Source organism: Pezoporus occidentalis, unplaced genomic scaffold, assembly GCF_034315485.1.
Source record: "Pezoporus occidentalis ecotype Australia unplaced genomic scaffold, CSIRO_AGI_Poc_V1 ctg97, whole genome shotgun sequence".
NCBI classification, from domain to species: domain Eukaryota; kingdom Metazoa; phylum Chordata; class Aves; order Psittaciformes; family Psittacidae; genus Pezoporus; species Pezoporus occidentalis.
In genome coordinates, this window is record NW_026916336.1 from 2,481,656 (window position 1) to 2,500,378 (window position 18,723).

The 18,723-nt window shown below is 44.0% G+C and overlaps 1 protein-coding gene across 3 annotated transcripts in view; it reads left to right on the forward strand.

Annotated features, from left to right (window-relative positions):
- Positions 1-476: 476 nt before the first annotated feature.
- INPP5D (inositol polyphosphate-5-phosphatase D) overlaps positions 477-18,723 on the forward strand; it is a 53,176-nt gene continuing 34,929 nt past the window's right edge. For 2 of the 3 annotated variants that reach the window (XM_062606566.1, XM_062606567.1), the window contains exons 1-2: positions 477-727; positions 5,533-5,596. In XM_062606566.1, coding sequence (XP_062462550.1) covers positions 594-727; positions 5,533-5,596 — 198 coding nt within the window. In that variant the 5' untranslated portion in view covers positions 477-593. Of the gene's footprint in view, positions 728-1,205; positions 1,232-5,532; positions 5,597-18,723 lie in introns of those variants that run through there. The other variant, XM_062606568.1, reaches the window with a different exon arrangement.

The window sequence follows — 18,723 nt, forward strand, 5'->3', positions numbered from 1 at the left end:
TTTGCTCCATCGCATCTTTGGGGATTTAGAGGAAGAATGATCTTTGAATCCATCTCACAGTAGGTGACAGGGAGCTTTGGTCAGGAATGGGGCAGTCAGTGCTAAGTATCCTAATGCACAGTGTGTTCCTGATCAATCTGAAGTTTATTTAATCCCCATGGAGACCTGTTATGGGTAGGATATAGACAGGAAAAAGATGGAAACTCAGAGGGTCTGGCAAGAGATCAGACATGGGATGGCAGGCCACCAAAGCTTGGGGCACTGAATTGGTGGGGAGTAGAAGACATTCCCAGCTGGGACTTTGTGATATGGAGTATCAGGACACGAAGGGGGAGGGAAAGGCAGGTAACATGGGCTTGCTAGTCGCTTCAGCAGCAGCATGAAGAGGGAGAGCGGGAGCTGCAGTAACATGTCACACTCAACTCTCTGAGCTGTTTGAGTTGAGGAAGTTGTCCGTGGCTGAGTTTCCTTTCCCTCTCTGTACTACTGAAACAGGAAGCTGGTGAGCTGAAGCTGCCTGATCGTTACACACAGACACACAGCCAGCTCTGGCAGCTCCTGCACTGGCATTCAGGTCTCCTCCAGCTCCAGCAATGGATCAATGCTGGTACCACGGCAACATCACTCGCTCCAGAGCCGAAGACCTGCTCTCCAAAGTAGGCAAGGATGGCAGCTTCCTTGTGCGGGCCAGTGAGTCAATTGCTTCGGCATATGCACTCTGCGTGCTGTAAGTACAGCTTTTCAACGCGCGCTTCACGCGGACACTTCTGTCCCCACTTGTGCAGGGTGTTATTCCTGTACTTCCCCAGCACAAACAGTTGCTGTGGCCACTGGGAAGGTGAAACCCCTGTCAGAGCATGGCTGGTTTCACCTGACTGGGCCACAGGGAAGGGAAGGGCTGGGAACAGGGCCAGGCTGAACAAAACAATGTTCTTTCACTACCATACTGCTCACGCTACTCCTGCCCCTGGTTCAAAAGGAGAGAATAATCAAAGAGACTGGCTGTGCTCTGAGAAAAAATAACCTCTTGGCCTCTTTGTTAACAGCTTGGGTCAGGTATTTACATTGAACAACTCAAATACTGAGCTTGGTACCCAGCTAGGACTTTATTTTCTCTGGGCAGTGTTTGATACACCTGCCTGTACAGTGCTGTATTCCATTCAGCTAAAAGGCTTGAAATAACTGCTGGAGCTGTGCATGATAGGCCTGGCACAGTGGTGATGCTCACAGGGTAAATATTTCACGTGGGAGAGAAGTGCTGGCAGCCCTGTCCATGCTTCCCTTTCTAGGCTGGGGATAGGAACCAGAGCAAGACCTGCTGCCCTGGGTTTGTGAGGGGCAGGTGTTATTCCTAGAGGCAGGAATAAGAGGAGACTGAAGTCAGTAGGTGTGAAGTATGAGGCATTTTACTTGCATTGCAGAGAGCTAAGACAGCTTCTCTCTGCTTAGGAAATACCACGAGAGTCTGCCTGTAGGCTCCTCTTTGCTGCCGTTGCACATCAGATGAACAGAATTCATCCTTAACCCCACGTTAAACTACCAGCAGGTTTCTCAGTGTAGTTTCCTTCTGAGAGTCTATTTCTTGCGATGGTAACGGCTGTGCTGCTGTTTATAACTCTGGTCTAACTGCTTGTCTCTGAGGTCAGGCTTCTGGTGACAGCCCTGGCTGCTGCAGAGGAGTCATCTGCAGCAAGCGCAGGGCTGGGTAACTGCCCTGTGAGTGTAGGTGTTGGGGATGGGTGGCTGGTTGATGGGGGGTTCAGAGAGCAGGGGGCCTCCGTGTCTGCCTGTTGAGGTGTTTGTAATAACATGGGGAAGGGTTGTGTCCTTCTGGAGGGAGCAGAGAAAGAAGGGTGTCTGTAGATAGATAGCCAGGACAAGCAGGAGGAAGGAGGAGCAATCATGTAGCATGAGCAGAGGGCCCAAGTTGTGAGTTGGGGAACACTGTACTAGAATAGACTGTTGCTTCCATTGAGTATTTTTAGTATGACACCTTTGATTTGACCTGTAACCAGTATGTACACAAAATATTTTACCAAGTGATGGTGGGGATTATGGAAAGGGAAGGTGCTGCGAGAATGTCTATTAATATGCATCTGCATAAGTTTTTCCATTGTAAATGTTTATGCAGCCAACTTTGAAAGCCTTTTGTGACTTGAGAGACATGGGATCAGGAAATAGAAACAATATCATGACCAGGATTTTCTGATCCAGGAGCCAAAGGTTATGTTCTTAAATCCATTCTGAGGTGGCTGACATGAATGGCTTGATTAAAGGAATGGGGAGCACCCAGCCTTGTCAGCCAAGAGCAGCTGGATTGATGAAGGGCTAGTAATAATTGCACTGAGAATTGTCACCAACTTCTGTCCAAGTTCTCAACAGGCTTTTAGCTTATGCTGATTTGCAGTTAGCTTGTGAAAAGAAAGGGTTAAATAAGTCCCTCCTAATGTTAGCTTTGCTGAAGCTGAAAACTTCCTCATAGATGTATCAGTTTCAGCTGTGCTGCTGACTGGAAGGTGCTTGAATTCTGAGCTCTTCAGTCACTTCTGTTTAAAAAACAGAGAGACTGGAGACAAAGAATGAGCAGGAGGAATTGAAAGCCCAGCTGCAAAGTGTTTTCCCAAAAAGAAAGTGAGAAAGTGTCAACTGTGTATAGACATGGAAAGCAAAAAAAAAACCATGAAATTTGCTCTGAAAAAGAGCTGTCATATTCTACAAACCTCTAATATTTATTGGGCAGATGAGTCAAAATCCAGTAAAAGCACTTATTCTATAATAAAATGAAATGGTGACTTTATAGAAGAGCTGCTTTAGGAAAACAGGGTTTATAAAGAATACAGACAATAAGGGGGGAGGTGTACTTGCAGGGCTTCCCTCCCCTGCTAATTCTGAAACTTGCAGCAGCAGCATTTCACTTCGCACAGCCCTGAGCGGTCAGCAGAAGCAGACGGGATGCTCCTCCCCCAGCGCTGCTGTCCTCTGCTCCGCTGGGCACTGCCCCATAAAAGGCAAGAAACAGAGCCGTTTTCCTCCTCCTTTCTCTCTGCATGGGTCGTCCGATCTGCCCGTTTATTGTCAAGAAACGGGCTCTTTAACTTACCTGGAAGGGAATGCCTGGATCTGAAATCAACAAGAGCTTGCTCAGCGTTCACAGCGCTGGTGTCATTCCTCCAGGGGATCTGCTGTTCGTGGCTCGTGTGAATGGCTGCAGGATTAACACTTCCAGAGATGACTCTAAAGGCTAGGGGCAGCTTTGGGATCCCGTTCGGAGGACACTACCTGTGAGATGCCCTTTCCAACCCCCTGTGGGGACAGCCTCTCTCATGGTGCATCTAGCATCATGGAGAGCACTGTAGTCCTGTTTAGGATTTCCAGGGGCTCCCAATATGTATATCATCACCTGTGCATACAAATAGGAGAGGACAGAGGAAACAAAAGCCTTGTCCTGTTTCCCCATTCTGGTTGATTGAGAGTACAGAGAGATGATAAAGTACTTGCAGACATGTTTAAGCTGAGGCTGATGTTTTATTTACCCCCCACATAGGCATCCTGAACAGTGGTTGAGCAATTCTGAACTCAGCCCAGTTTCTAGGGAGGACCTGGAATGTGACAGTAATTGGGACCACATAACTTGACAGTCAGGATGCCATGGAGAGAAAGCCTAAGGGTAGAAATGGGGTAAGAGTTCCAGTCTTCTCTGTCCATATGCACTACATTAAGGGACTGCAAAAGAGTATTCCTGCTTTTCATTCTAGGAAGTGCTCCTCCCTGCTTCTCTCATCCAACAGCCCTTTCAATTCCCCTCGTCTTACCTGTCCTCACATTAAAGCTCTGTAAAGAGATTTAAGCTGAGGACCTCTCTTACGACAGCAGTCTCGTAAGGCCTGTGTGTTGGGGCACTTTTTGTGAAGGTAACAAGGAGGGTCCTCTTGTGACACAAGAGCCATTGAGCTGGTTTGTTAATCAGTTTCATAGTCTATACACTCACAACTTTTCTCTGTCAGCTGCATAAGCAGTTCTGCTTGACCCTGTTTGCATATCAGCACAAGGAAATGGTGTAAGAGAACTGCACTGACAGATAAAACCAAACCCTCTGCCCTTCCTTGGGGCATATTCTCATCTGGTGTTGATTGCCATGTGGTTGGTGAAATCAGCAGTGTTGTGGGTAGCCAAAGCAGTTGGGAGTTATGTCCGTGACTTCCAGTTCTGTACCAGATCCTCAGATGTGTGAATGAGTAGATGCCTGTGAAATGGTTTTGTACTGCTTGATGAAGTGGTACTGAGCTCTGGGAGCAGTTCTAATTCTTCTGTGTCTTTTGCATTAATGCCATCAAAAGATACAGGTTCATGTGGATACATGGCAAAATCCTCCAAACACCCTGGGAAAACTAAGCTGTGATTTAAGAATATTTTCTTTTAATGCCCAGTTGCTCTTTGTGACTCCTTGTATAAAGCTGCCTAAAATCCTGGTAATTTCTCTCCTGCATGGAGTGATTCTAAAAGGCACATGATGAATAGACTCACAGTGTAATTGTAGAAGAGATGGTGCTTTATTGATTTGCCCGGTCTCCCCATGTGGGGGACTGACCTCAGCTCACATTTCATGACAATTCCACAGGTAATGCAGTGTTTCTCTTAGTGCCAAGGAAGCTCTGAGAATGGATTCTGGTGTTTTCCTTTGAGAGGAAGGGGTTGAAACCAGCATTGTTTATTGGCTTAAAGCCATAGTGTGTGTTTAACAGAGTGCTTTGCAGGTGATATGAAAGATCTGATCAATCTGTTTTTTACTTGGGAGAAAGGTAAAAAATGTATTTTTTAGTCAATACTTCTTGGGTAATATCCACCATGCTACAGCACTGCTCAGCCTTCCCTTGGGCACTGGGCAAAGGACTCCTCCACACCCCATATCCCTGTCCCCCCTTAAATAAGAATCTAATTGAATTTATTGGGGACAAAATATTCATTATGGCTGATACACAGATGCACACGTGCACTGTGCATCCGCACCAGGATAGCAAGATGGGGTTTCATTCAGGCTGATGGTCAGGATGAGAATGTGCCTAGCAATTAGCTGTCTATCTATGATTTAGCTGAAGTCTATTATTTGGATTTTTCCAACACAAGTAATGCACATACTAGCCCTTCAATTTACTCATTCAGTGCTGATTTTGGCCCTGTGTCTTTTGGATTTCTGCTTTTTTATTCCTTCCTGAGACGCCCACTCTCCTGACAGCTAGAGCCATTTGGTGTTTTCTTTCTTTCCAGCCAGAAGAGTTGAATAACTCATTCTGAGGCTGATGCTGGTAGCACTTTCTGCAGTCACATCTGCAGACATGTCTCATGACCACGAACACTTCAGGTTTGTGTTAGTTCACAGACTCCAGGGAAAGAAAGAGAAATGTTTAAAACCCTTGTGCATGAAGCCACCTCTGTGTCTTGGGAGCTTCCAATACTTTTTCTCATGGGGAGGGGTGCCACAGTGCAATTGCCTTCTGGCCATGATCTAACCATATCTCCTTTGATGTGTTTCAGGTTCCGGAATTGCGTTTATACCTACCGAATTCTGCCTGATAAAGAAAATAAGCTAATTGTCCAGGTAAGCCATGCCACGTATCTCTTGGTACCACTGAGATGCACCTAAGACCCCACTGCTTTTTACTAAGTAGTTCTAACACCAAGAGAAAAAAGGATACAAGGAGTTAAACTGATGTTCCCAGCCAGCACAGTGCTAGTCTCCATTCCACTGCTATGGAGATTTTAGTCTCTGGTCTGCTGCTATGGCCATCAGCACTGTGTGTGCCTTCAACTCAGTGGCACTACCATGTTTTATATATCTGAGGACCTCAGCCCATGAAATACCTTTTCCTCTAAAGGCAGCCTCTTGTCAATACATCATGGATCTTTTCAGATCCAGAACTGCAGTACAATTTACCTGCACCCAGAGAATGCATATTGAGTTGTGGTCTCAGTATACAGAAGGTATCAGGATTGAGGGCAGGAGTTTCAGACCTGCATTAGGATCCCAAACAAGCCACTTCTCCTTCATGAACCACTTCTTAGCCCTTGTTTTCTCAATATAGATAATGAAACTTGGGGTGGGTTGGGAGGCATGGTCTCTTCCAGCCTCAAAAAGTGTGCATGGATTTATTCAGATGCAGTGTGGGCTATAGCCTACCTACCCTCTTAGCACAGCCAATGCTGCATGGGCATTCCTTGTAAAATGGAATGGAAATGACTGTGCTACTCACATGCCCCAGTCTGCCCTGCTATTCAGAGTGGATGTATGTTTATTCCTTCCCATTTCAGATATCAATTAGCTTCCCTCACTAGAAATACAGACTTACACCAATTCCATATGCAGCTTGTACAGCTCATGGTCACCATGTTACTTGTGTATTTCCAGATGTGCTTTAGGGACACCAGTTTTTCCTTTGCACCAAAGAGGCAGTGTATCTGAAGCCAGAGTGATCAGGTCAGTGAGAGCAGTTGAGTGTGGGCAGCTTGCTTTCCACTGTGGGCTCTTGATAAGAATTGTGGATTGTGTGTCCTGGCTGCCTACACACAGACTGGCTCCCTCAAGATGCATCTTCATGTGGCTCAGACTTAGGCTGTTCTTAGGAGCCCCACTCAGATGCAACTGCACACACATGGTTGTATTGCCACCAAGGCCAACTCCAGGCTCTAGGCTGCTCCAGGACCAGCCATCAGAATCAGTGCAGTGTCCCACTTGTCCTTGCCAGCTACAGCTGGTTTTCACAGAGCCATCAAATTACCTCTGTCTCACTTGCCACAGCACTGCTGTTTCAGAGGAGAAACTGGCAGCAGGACACTGGCTCTGTATGCATTGCTGTGGCATGTCACCAAAGCTAATCCATCTTCCCGGAGCACTGGGCAAAACCACATAGAGAATCCTGTACAGGCTCTGTGGGCTAATAGCACGGGGTCAGCACTTGGCTGGAATGAATAACTTGTCATTCTGAGCTGGCTCCACATAGCATGCTGCAGGCCATTTGTAGGAATGCTCAATTTTTTTCTCCATCATCTGATATATCTCAGCCTTATTGTCCTAAATAATGTGTTTTGGCATATTATGCTAGTAGGATGATGCATTCTAATGGTAGAGATAGCAGTGGGCAGCTGTCATGCTGGATCAAGGATTGTGAAAAAGCACAAGGTGTGGCTGATGTCTGTCAGCACAGGCTTTCCTCACCACACACCCCTTCACCTTGTCACCCAGTTCTTCATAGAAAATTCTGCAGGGTATTATTTAAGAATAATGTGTCCTCGTGCTCTCTGGTGAGGGACTATTGCTGGATCCAGACAGTGTTGTTAGAACTCCATGGGATCTTTCTGAATGAAACCTCTTGACATCTACTAGATCTGTTAAGGAAATATGATAATCTAGAAGTACACCTGAACCAATTTGTTAAGATTCCTTTGGGATCTGTGCTGTGATTGTGAGGGATTTCTCTTATTTATATGTTGTGGGATGCCTAGGGATTGTGGTGGAATACCTTTGTATGCCGGGTTGCCAGGAGCTGTAGGTTGAATATTAGGAGTAAGCTAAATAAAGTGTGTTGTTAGATCATGTTTAGAAGACACAAACACCTCCCGCTTTGTGCTGCTTTATGCCAGTGGTAGGAGAGAGGCAGAAGAAGGGGGCTGGCTTCTTCTGGCAGGAGAGATGGAGCGAGAGTTGTAATTGAGGCTCAGAGCAAAACAGCCTCTTGTTGTTGGCTGCTGTTCCTGGTACATTGTTCCAGCTGGGCCAGAATAGTTCTCTTGTGCAAGGACATAAAAGCTGTTGAATAGGAAGGAGGTTTAACTTTTTTTTTTTAATCCATTAAGAGAGCCGACTAATCCTATGGAATTAGGACAGGTGTTAATACAGTAATCAGTAGATGCTTCTCATTGCTGGGTTTATTGAAAATAACAATAAAGCATAAGAAAGATTCAATACCAAGTCCTGCAATTAGGCTGTATTGGTTACAAATATAGGCTGTAATTGTGCAATGTGACCTTCCTTGACTGCACAGTGCTCCTTCCAGAAGCTAACAAAGTTGTCTTCCTGCCCAGATCTGGACTGATGTCTGGAAAGGACCTTACAGCTCATCCAGTTCCAACCCCCTGCCACAGGCAGCGACACCTTCCATTAGACCAGGTCACTCCAAGCCCTGTCCAGCCTGGCCTTGAACACTGCCAGGAATGGGGCAGCCACAGCTTCTCTGGGCAACCTGTACCAGGGCCTCAGCACCCTCACAGGGAAGAACTTCTTCCTAATGTCTAAAGTAAATCTTCCTTCTGTCAGTGTAAAGCCATTCTAAACCTGAACAGGAAAAGTTCTGGTTTGGCCTTGTTGAACCTCATGAGATTTGCATGGTCCCACCTCTCCAGCCTGTCCAGGTCCCTCTGGATAGCAACCTTTCCCTCCAAAATGTCAACTGCACCACACATCTTGATGTCACCAGCAAACCAGCTCTTCCACTGTCCATGTCACTGACAAAGATGTGGCCCCATCAAGAAAGCCATCAATGTATTATATCCATACACAGCACTTTCGACATGACAGCACTCTCACTGCCACTCTGTGGACTATTTCTGCTTTTAAAGTTGCAAGCTGCTTCATACTGTTTTGAGCTTTGGAGAGCAGATTTCATTTTTCTTTGTTAATTAGAGCCTGTGCCCGTACTGGTGGAACAATGCTCAGTGTCATTTCTTGCATGGTTAGATCAGCTGCTCAAGCACAGGTGGCACACAAGGAGTTGTGTATTTTTGCATTCAGAGGTGCATGTTTGTGCATTCAGGTTGAAGAAAAATATATTTGCATATGTCTTTCCAGCATTCTGTGGCATGCTACATGATCTGCCATTGGGTTGCTGCGTCTGTACCAGCTGTCAGCACATAGCATAGTCAGGAATCCCTCTTGCCTGCCATATCTGGAATCAAACTGGTATCCCCCCAAAATGTATCAGGACATAGTGGTTGCAGTTATAGCCTTTTTTCTTTAAATATAAATAGATTTTTTTCCCCGTTGTTTTCTGGGACTGCTGAATTTTCTCCTTCCATTACTTGAGACTTCAAAATATAGACAAAGAAATGCCTGGCTTGGGTGAACCAAACTGGCATCCTGCTGGTGAAAGTATATTTAAGGAAGGCGGGCAGGAGTAATAAACTCACCTTAAAACACAGGATCTGCAAGAGCGAGTAGAGATCTTTGTCCTTAGGCTAAGAATGATTAGTCATCAATTTATGCCTGTTAGCCTGAAGACTCTCACTGTAGTAAAACACTGAGAACTGAGAAGCTGAGACAGGAAGAGAGCAAAAAGTTATGCAGAAATCCAGGAGCAGGGGTACAAGACTAGAAATCAACTGCTCCTCATTCATCCTGTTGGGCCAGTCACAGCTGGAGTACCTAACTTCTATAAAAACAAAGATGATCTTCCCTTGCTCAAATTGGCAGGCATAATCACTGTGGAGTTGTTGAAAGTTTGGGGACTAGCTGAGTGTAGTAATGTTTGTGCAAAGAGACGAAGAGGAGCAAAGGAGTCCTTGAGGGTTACAAGATCAAACTAAGCACTGGAGACAAACTAAAGATACTAAATTTGTCTTTCTAAGGCAGGCATCTATGGCCAGTTATTGGCACCCAGATTCACATAAGGTAAAACTTTCCTATATTGTCACTTAAAGCATCCACACAGCTAGCTGAGGTGTCAGTATGACCCTCATCACTGCATATTCTGAATTCCTTGTCAGCATCTCCTCAATGAGGAGTACTCTTGTCCCCACTTCATAAATGGGGAACTTGGTCCTAGTCTGAGCACTGTGTTACCAAAAATAATTTCAAATAGCTGTCTGTTGCTACCCTACCAGGATGAGAAGATGTGTTATACATCTGTATTCATCCCCTCTCATTTCAGACAAGCAGTCAAAGTGAGTCAAAGCTGAGCTGTATTTCTGTAATCAGTGGGGAAGAAACAAGTTGCTGATCTGTGTGGGCTAACCTGTCCTTGGCAGGTCCTGTCTCTGTTGGTTAAAGAGCCCAGAGAGCCCCCTTAAGCTGCCAGACTCGGCAGGCTGCAGTCAGGTAAGGAGATTCCTGTTACAGCTGAGTTCAGTGTGAGAAAGCAGTGAGGTCAAAAGCTGCCGTTGAAAAACTGGTACTGCCTTTCCTAATGCTTTATCCTGTGCTGCCTTTTTATACTGCATTGTTAAAAGGTCACTGTTAAGAGTATAAACTGCCTCATGGGTGAGGATGCTTGCAAAAGGTGGTAAGAAGGAAGAAGACACTGGTATTGGCTGGTCAGTGAATGTGGATGGGTACAGGGTAGCATGGTATAATTTCTAAAACCGTGTGGAATTTGATTTCTCTAGATTTCTGGTTCATCTCAAATAGGCGTTCACAACTTGCGCTATCTGAGGGCTGTTTGGCAATCTAGCTGCTGCACAATCAGTCATTTCTCAGTGGCAGCTAGGTTGCATCTTAGTTTATGCTCATAGTCTATCAGATAACATTTCAAAGGTTGTTTGCAGGATCAAGGGCTCATGCCACTCTGTGTGAAGGCTGGGAGGAGATAGCATGATGGACAGATGTCAACACTGCACAAACAGGGGTGTCACCAAAGATGCCTCTGGTAAAGCCAGAGAGAGTGAGTCAACCTAGTAGTTATGGGAGCAACTTTAGCTTGCCGTTAAAGGTGGAGTCTCCTTCATAAACTGGGGCATCTGCAGAACAGGCTTTTGGTAGCTCAGTGCTGTGGATAGATGTTATAATCGTGTGCTGTTTTCTCCTGGACAGCACAGTTTGGCCTCATAAGTCTGAGGAAGGCACAGCCTCCCCATGGGCACAACCTGGTACTTTAGCTCAGCCACATAATGTTCCCACTCTGCAACCCAGAACTTGAGCCACACACATTTGTCCGTCACCTCAGGGCTCAGGCCTCACACGATTATGGCTGCTTCCTTCTGGCAAGGATATTCCTTCCTTCTACTTATTGCTAACCTGTTTTGGTTTTTTTCTTGTATTACCCTTAAGTCTGCTCTCTTCATGTCGCTGAGCTCTTGCTTTAAGTTGTGAACTTGCCTGAAATACTGCTGCCAAAGATCCAGGCTTCAGCCACCCATAATGCTTTGAATGGTGTTTGTATCTTTTGGCTGCCTTGTAGGAGAGAGCAGAAATAAAGCTTGGCTTGAGCAGGAGTAGGAACCATGTTGTGTCTTCAAGCAAAATGGAAAATTGAAAGAAAAAGCATTCAGGTGAAACGTTTCATTTTGATTTTGAGCTTTTCAGAAATTATCACAGTGTTGAGGGGATGTTGGAGAAAAATTGTGTTTCAGATGGAAAACCTGGATCGTACTATTGAAAAAAGCCAGATAAGCAGTTTTCACTTTTCACCTTGGTTTTTTATATTAATGGGGAAGGGGGGGTGGGGGGTGAGCACAGACACACAGCACACACTCCAACACCCTTCAGTTTGTTAATAAACCTTTCCTTTTTAGCCTTGAGCAAAACTGACCAGCTCCAGAGTTTGCCAATTTCTGTGGATTACTTTGTTGTGAGAAGGAATCGCAAGAGCTGCTGCCTTCTCACACCATGTAAGAGCCTGTGTTACAGTATGGAAAACATCCGCACTTTTCAAAGTGACTGCCTGTCTTTTATGTTCCGCTTCACCTTCCTGGACTGTCCTGGCTGCCCAGCTCCTTGACAGAAAGCAGCAGTGTGTATGTGTCTTCCTGTGCTCTGCTCCATGGGTAAGCAGGGAGATGTTCATTTTACAGTTCTAGTGCCAGATCATCACCTCTGTGAGCATGAGCACTGCTTGTGTTTGTACTGAAACTCACCATTGTTGCAAGGGCTTTTTAATCACTGCGTACATTTATACTTACTACTTGTTCCAAAGGGATGGCCAGACTCTACTTGCTTTGGCTGACTTCAGTGAGAACTGTAGATGCCCTGGCAGTGCTGTTTTACATTGAGAGATCGTCTAGCTCTCCCTTTCTTTTCTGGTATTTTTCTCTAGTCTGATATGAGGCTGTGTGCAACAGGAAATAAATGGTGCTATGTGAGCGGTTAGAAAGCAGGCCAGCAGCTGTGAGTCACTGTACCAACTGACACTGAAGCTGTAGATTACCACTGTACTCTCAGAAGGTAGGAGAACTGATAAATGCTCTGTAAAGGGTTTCCTGCTGAAACCCTCCCTCTCTGGCACATTTCTAGAAAGACAATTTGGGGAATGCATCTGGACTTGTACTTTGTCTGCATATGGGTTGGTTAAAGAGTCCAGAATGACAAAAATTCTCTGTCCCTGGACAGGCAAGGCATTCAGTGATAGGGCTGCATGTTGGCATCAGCTGCTTGGCAAGATTGTCCCTGCCTCTTAGCAGAACTCATTCTGGCTTCTGCTTGTGAGCTGCACAGGGTGGAGCTTGGAGCAGAAGATTCATCTGGCAACCTGCTCTCGGAGCACAGACCCACTGCTGGCCATCCTGCCTGTGTGGTCTGATGAGAGCCTAGGTTTTGGTCAGTTCCTGCATACCTGCTGTCACTGCTGTTGTCACCAATGGCAGTGGCAGTTATCTGGCTATGGCACATGAAGTACCAAGTCCTTTGTGAGCCCTCTGCAGAAGGATGCAAGGTTTTTGTTGTTCTCTTGGATACTGCACTGCAATCCCAATTTGCTGTGCTGCTCTGACATGTGCGGCCAAGAAAAGGTTTTCCATAGTAAGGATTTTGTGATGTGCCTTGGATTTTGCTGATCTATTTATATCTGATTAAAACCCTTCTTCTAGGAAATTGCACTTGAGCTGGTTTCAGAGGGAGATGATGCAAAGCAAAATCTTTTGGGTGATGGTTATCCATTCACAATGTTGCAGTCCCTTACAGCTTCTGTCAGACAGCTGTGTAAAGATTTTGTACTTGCTCAAACTGATATCAAAACCTCATGGTCTCCAGTGAGGACAGGGGAGGCCTGTGCATGCCTCCATGCAGCCAAAAGGCATTGGGCACTGTTGGCTTTCCTCTGTGTTAAAAGGCAGGAGGAAACCAAGTGTCCCATCAAGAAGGATGCTGGTGTGTTGAGACACACCAGCTGGACACCTACTCCCTAGAACTGATTTCACCCGAGCTAGTTACTACCACAGGAATTTTGCTGTGCTTTTGGTACTGCATTGGGACAGAAGGGATGAGGTATAATTGGGGTTATTACTTTTCTTGGATGGAAACAGGGGACCAGGGGACACCCAGATAGTACTTAGGAGCACTGTCTTGAAGTGTGTTTAGGGAAACACATTTCTAGTATGCCCAAATACATAATTTAATGATATTAAGCTTTGTTTTATTACTGAAAATGGTAGATACTCCAATTTGAATGTTTTTCAGTATGAGTTAATGTTGATTTAAATCAGTTTGTAAAACACTTTACAGAGTGAAGGTCTTTATATGTAGGACTGAAAATAATTTGGAGTCAGGGCTTAGCAAAATCTGTGCAGTTCCTTTTTCTGCAAACTGTGCAAATCTGTTTGTACAAGGAAATTGTATCTGAGGTAGGAATAAATATAATGCATTTCACAGGTTCTGGCAAACTGAAAGCAGCAGCATTTAATAAGACAACTAGGTGTTTCCTCAAACATGCACATTCCTGTCACTGAATCTCTTGGTATACAAAATTCTTCATACAAACAAACCATACCCAGCTTTTGTCTAGTTTGAAACCTCAAGAATGTTTCCAGTTTCCTGAAAATATATTGAAAAACCCCACAACTCAGAGATGGCTTAAATCAGGTTAAAGTGATATTATTTTGCTTTTCAAACTTCAGAAAATGAAATCAGATGTTTGAAAGCTAGTGCATGCCATAAGTAAAATCACATTATGAAGAGATTTCACTCCAGTGAGTAAAATGCCACAGAATGTCATCAATTTCTCTTACAGTTTGCCCTGCAATAAATGTGTTATGTCATAAAGCCTTCATCACACTTAAACGATTGAAAATTGCAAATAGGTAATCCTCACTGAGTGTACAAAAGCAACTTTCAGGTGCAGCAAAATATGCTTGAGATTCAGAAGATGAAGATTAGGGCTGTTAAACAGTACTCAGTTTAACAATTATTGGTCTAGAAGCATAATTGTTTTACTGTATTACCCTTTCAAAAGGCTTTGACCACTCACAACCATGTATGCAGCAGCTCTTTCCCACTCTGCTGGATCTTTCAGTTCCTGCTACAAGAGCTGGAGTGCACAATCTGGTTTGCTCTGGACAAAACAGTGGGCCAGTGACTTTGTGTGTGGGACAGGAATGAGTGGTTGGGAGCCTCAGCCTCCAATGATACACAGACTTTTTCAAGCTGCAAACACACTTTAGGAAGTTCTTGCTCTCCCCTCAGTCTCCTAAAGACATTTCCATCCCAAATCAACTGTTTCTGTGGGCTTTTTAAAGGAAGGAGTAGCAACCTCTCCCCATGGATTGAGAATTGTAAGAAGGGTTGTTTAGATAGGCTTTTCAAATTAGCTGCCGTTGGTGCTTGAGAGGGCAAGTGTATCATTCTCATTTCTCAAGATTCTAAAGTATTCTAAACCTTTTCTGGCAGTTGGGGAAAACGATTGAAAACTTACACAGCCAAAATTATCAACAAGAAAATATTCTACTTTTTGCATCAATTTAATGGATGTTTGCTTTAATACTATCAGTCACACAACGTTGAAACCATTTGGTTGTCTTATCCTTTTTATATTTTATATTTCCAAAGACTTCTGATGAAGCTTTGTAACTGAATTTGGAGTCTTCAGGGAGACAACAGATCATTTCCTTTTCAGCAGTGCGGTAATGAAGCACTAGGTTTTATTGCTTCAGTGCGTTAAGGCATGATGGGTCACAGAGAAAAGTACTTGTTTTCAGGCAAGTCTTGAGTTGTTTTCTCAGAGAAGCCAATACATACAGCTGGTGCTGTATGAGGCTTTTTGTCCTGATCATTTAAGATGGGAAAGAGTCTTGGCAAACACTGCTACTAAATTTGTTTACAGTGAGTCTTAGGGCAAATATCACCATCTGTACAAAATTGTTTCTGCACTTGTTACTGACAGGGTGACTCCTTTTCTTCTTTAGAGATGTATCTTGATTTGCTGATGTATCATTGCAGGCTGCGTTCCCCGTGCAGAGATGCAACTCATCCAGCAGCTCACAAGTAATACTTAGGCTCCAGTTCGCTTGACTGCAGTGCACCCTTGGGCAGTGGGACCACTAGACTACATGCGCTCAGCTTATTGCTGATATAAATACAAAATAGAAAGAGACAATCACCTTTAAATAACAACACGTTCAATTGAAAGTACTGTCCTGGTTACACATGTTTTAGGTAAATAAAGTCTGCTCCACCAGTGCTTTTCAAATTTACCTTTTGGTGGTTGAAGCTGTTTCATGAAGTTTTAACAGAAATTTAGACTCTTACTTCTCAAATTGCTGCAGAAATGCAAATCATGCAGGACCTGATTTCAAATGACAAAATGGTTTAGGGAAATGAAACAACCTTTAGCAAAGATAGCTCAGATTCAGCCATTTCAGAGTCCGTCTGAGAGAATGAAGTCACAAAGCAGCTTTCAGTTGTTCTCAGGTCTTTGCCCTGCTGTCTAACTTATTTGTCTTCAGTTCTTAACTTCTGACAGAGTTTTTCATCTTGCTTCTCTTCTGAAATAATAACTTAGTTCCCTTCTGTTACACCCCACATCTCTAAAGCTTTTCTGCTCCAGTATTTTAAAAGGTAACATGCAGCACAGCTGGGTTCAGCAATCCCCATGGGCAAAGTAAAGCAAAGATCTCTATGAGCTATATGTTAGCAGATCAGTTAAGCCTGAATTAAAATTTCCATACAGTTCTGTGTTAGACTCATTCTTCATAACTTGACAGGGGTGTAGGGACCTGTGTTGTTTAAGTCTTAGTATGTAAATATTCTTTGGGATTGAACACAGCAGAACCTACATGCAGCAAGCACTGGTTGTTCGCAGAGGCGCTAGGTTTGTCTTTATTTTATGCCACATGCAAAACCAGAAAACTTGGGCTGGGTCCATTTCTAGGGGGGCCAAGTCTAACACAAAATGTGCAACACCGCATCTGCTGTTTTTATCCCAGAGGTGCAGTTCAGGGAAGAACATAAAAGGAGAGGGTTTGAGGAATGTTTTTTGTTTGGTGTAACCTTTGTTAAATGGTGGTGCTTCTGCAGGCTGGATTCTCTGTTCAACTGGCAGGCATGGCTCAGTGCTTCTTTCTAATTGAGTAAGGGTTTGTCTTACTCATGCAGTAAATGAACAAAGTAAGGGACAGTCCTTTGAAAGAAAGGACAAGCAGTCACCCTTAGTGTCAGAAAAATAGAAAACAGCTGCTGTAGGTTAAAGCCTGAGAAATTTTGCAGGCTGAAGACAGGAAATTGTAACACTAAGGTGCTTATCCTTATCTGGGCATTGCTAATTGGTTTTAGTTATGCAATCCCAGAAAGTTATGCAGTATAATGTGGTGAATGCACCTGTTTTACATGCAGCTTCTGCCTGCATGGCTTTGCTTCAGCAATGTATCTTCAATAATTGTAACTTCTTCAATCCTGCATTTTCTTTTTTTCACTGGATATTTTATGTAATTTCTGCACATTTAGTGCTTGGTGTCTGCTGAAACTGGGATTCATTCAGCAGAGGAGACAACAGGGAAAGCAGAGAGATGATCATGGATCCTCCACTGTCTGCCTGCACAGGTTAGAGGAAACCCCTAGGAATACAGCGTAGGAGTGATGCGAACTGAGGGATCCTGCACTGCTATGCAGGCAGAGGCAGTGTAGACAGCCCTCACCTTTCTCGCAGGACTTTAAACCCCCCACTCAGTTTCCTGGGGATACGTTTGTTGCCTTCAGTAGAGGGAAAAGCTGAGGGGTGCTTGGGAATTTCCACTGGGAAGCAGGTATCAGTGACCTGCAATAATTTCCCCACCTTGGCTACCGTCAGCAGTGAGCAATGACAGAATCAGAACAATGACCTCTATAAACTACCTTCAGAAATTATGACTGTTACATCTGATGCCTTGCTAGGTCTTGGGGACCTGTGTTTTTAAGCTTGTCTTGGTATTTCCTGGAGATAGATCCTTTATGAAGAAATTAAAATGGAAACTTTAATTTGACTTCAAGTGCTGAAGCTTTTCAGTGGAAAACCAAAAGGCACAAATCTTGTGATTAAATCCCAAATGTTGTTAGAAGTAGCGTACTCCAAAACTTTTCCTTAAATTCCACCCACACACTAGAAGTGCCAAGAAAAAATTGCATCAGATTCCCATAGATCTGCAGTCCTTGCTCATTCATCACCAGCTCATCTGACTTGCACCCTGTAGCTAAATTTAATACCGGTCCCTAATGTTCTATCATGGAGCTGTACTCTTGTTTGCTTGTTGTTGCTACAAATCTTTTTTATTCTAACACGGAGAAATGCTGAAAGGGTTCCTTGCTCAGGAGGTTTCTCTTGGTGCTACAAGTTGGATCATTATATGCTGTGTTGCTGAAGTGTTTTTTTGATGGCAAGAGTTTGAACGGTTTATTTAGTGCAAAGAACTACCTCAAGTAACTGTTGTGGTGCTTTGTATAATTGCTTGGTGTTCTTACTGTCTTCTGTCTAACTATGTTTGTTAGGTATTTAGCAATTAACATGAATTGTGGAGTGCCAGAGCAGAGTGGAATGGGGTCCTTAAGTAGGATCTGAGTATGTTATTTTTATGACCTGTGTCTATCTTATGTGGGAGAATGCGGGTTCAAAAGACTTCCGTAGGTCCTTTACCTTTCAGAACTTCTGATATGTTTTTCTTTAGCATGTAGAATTTGCAGAAGGAACTTGAGATGATAATTTGGCAGCCAGCTATACTCTGCTGAGAACTTCTTTCAAGATTCCTTCTCTTCAACAGAATCTCTTAATTTGCAAGTGTCCCAGTTCTGCCATGGGAGCAATTCCTACCTGTGAACGCAGCCAATCCTCAGGCTGCCAGAATGAAACCTGTGTGGGGTCATATAGAGGAAAACTTCTGCAGGGCCAGAAGAGATCAGAAGTGGTAGATAGGTCAGTCAGGATCTTTTTAAGGTTAACTCAAACCAGGCTCAAATTCCACACATAGAATGTGTTATGCATTTGAAGCTGAGCATGAGCAAAACGCATCGTACTTCCCAAGTCTTTTCTATGACACTGGGGATAGGAAAAAGTGAGATGGTCATTTTGGCCAAAATTGAATCAGGAGGGAGTTCAGATTTTAATCTAGATTTGCACTGTACCAGACAATTTGGAAGTGAACTCATGATGTGCCCTGCTGCCCAGTTATCAGTGGAGGCAAGAAGCTAGATGTAATGCATACTTAGTTGTTGTTTAACTACAATTCCTCGTTTCCTTCCATGAATAATCTCTCTCAGAATTTCTGAAGCCCTCTTTTCCTGCACTCTCTGATTTCCATGATTTTCACCCAAAGTCTTAAATGTAAAAAGTCTCTGATGCAGAAGTGATATGAATAAACAAACTTGAGCATCAGGACCAAACCGTTTGCAGAATGAGACATGAAAGCCTTCAGCATCTCTCAGAGGAGACAGGGACTACTCACATTCCATTCTGTTCAGCATTAATCAAATCATATAATTTACAGCTGCATTTACCCTGTGCCATTCTCCTGAAAATCCATATGATTTTTTCAAGGTGAGGAGGTGCTGCTCCGGTCACCCAGGTT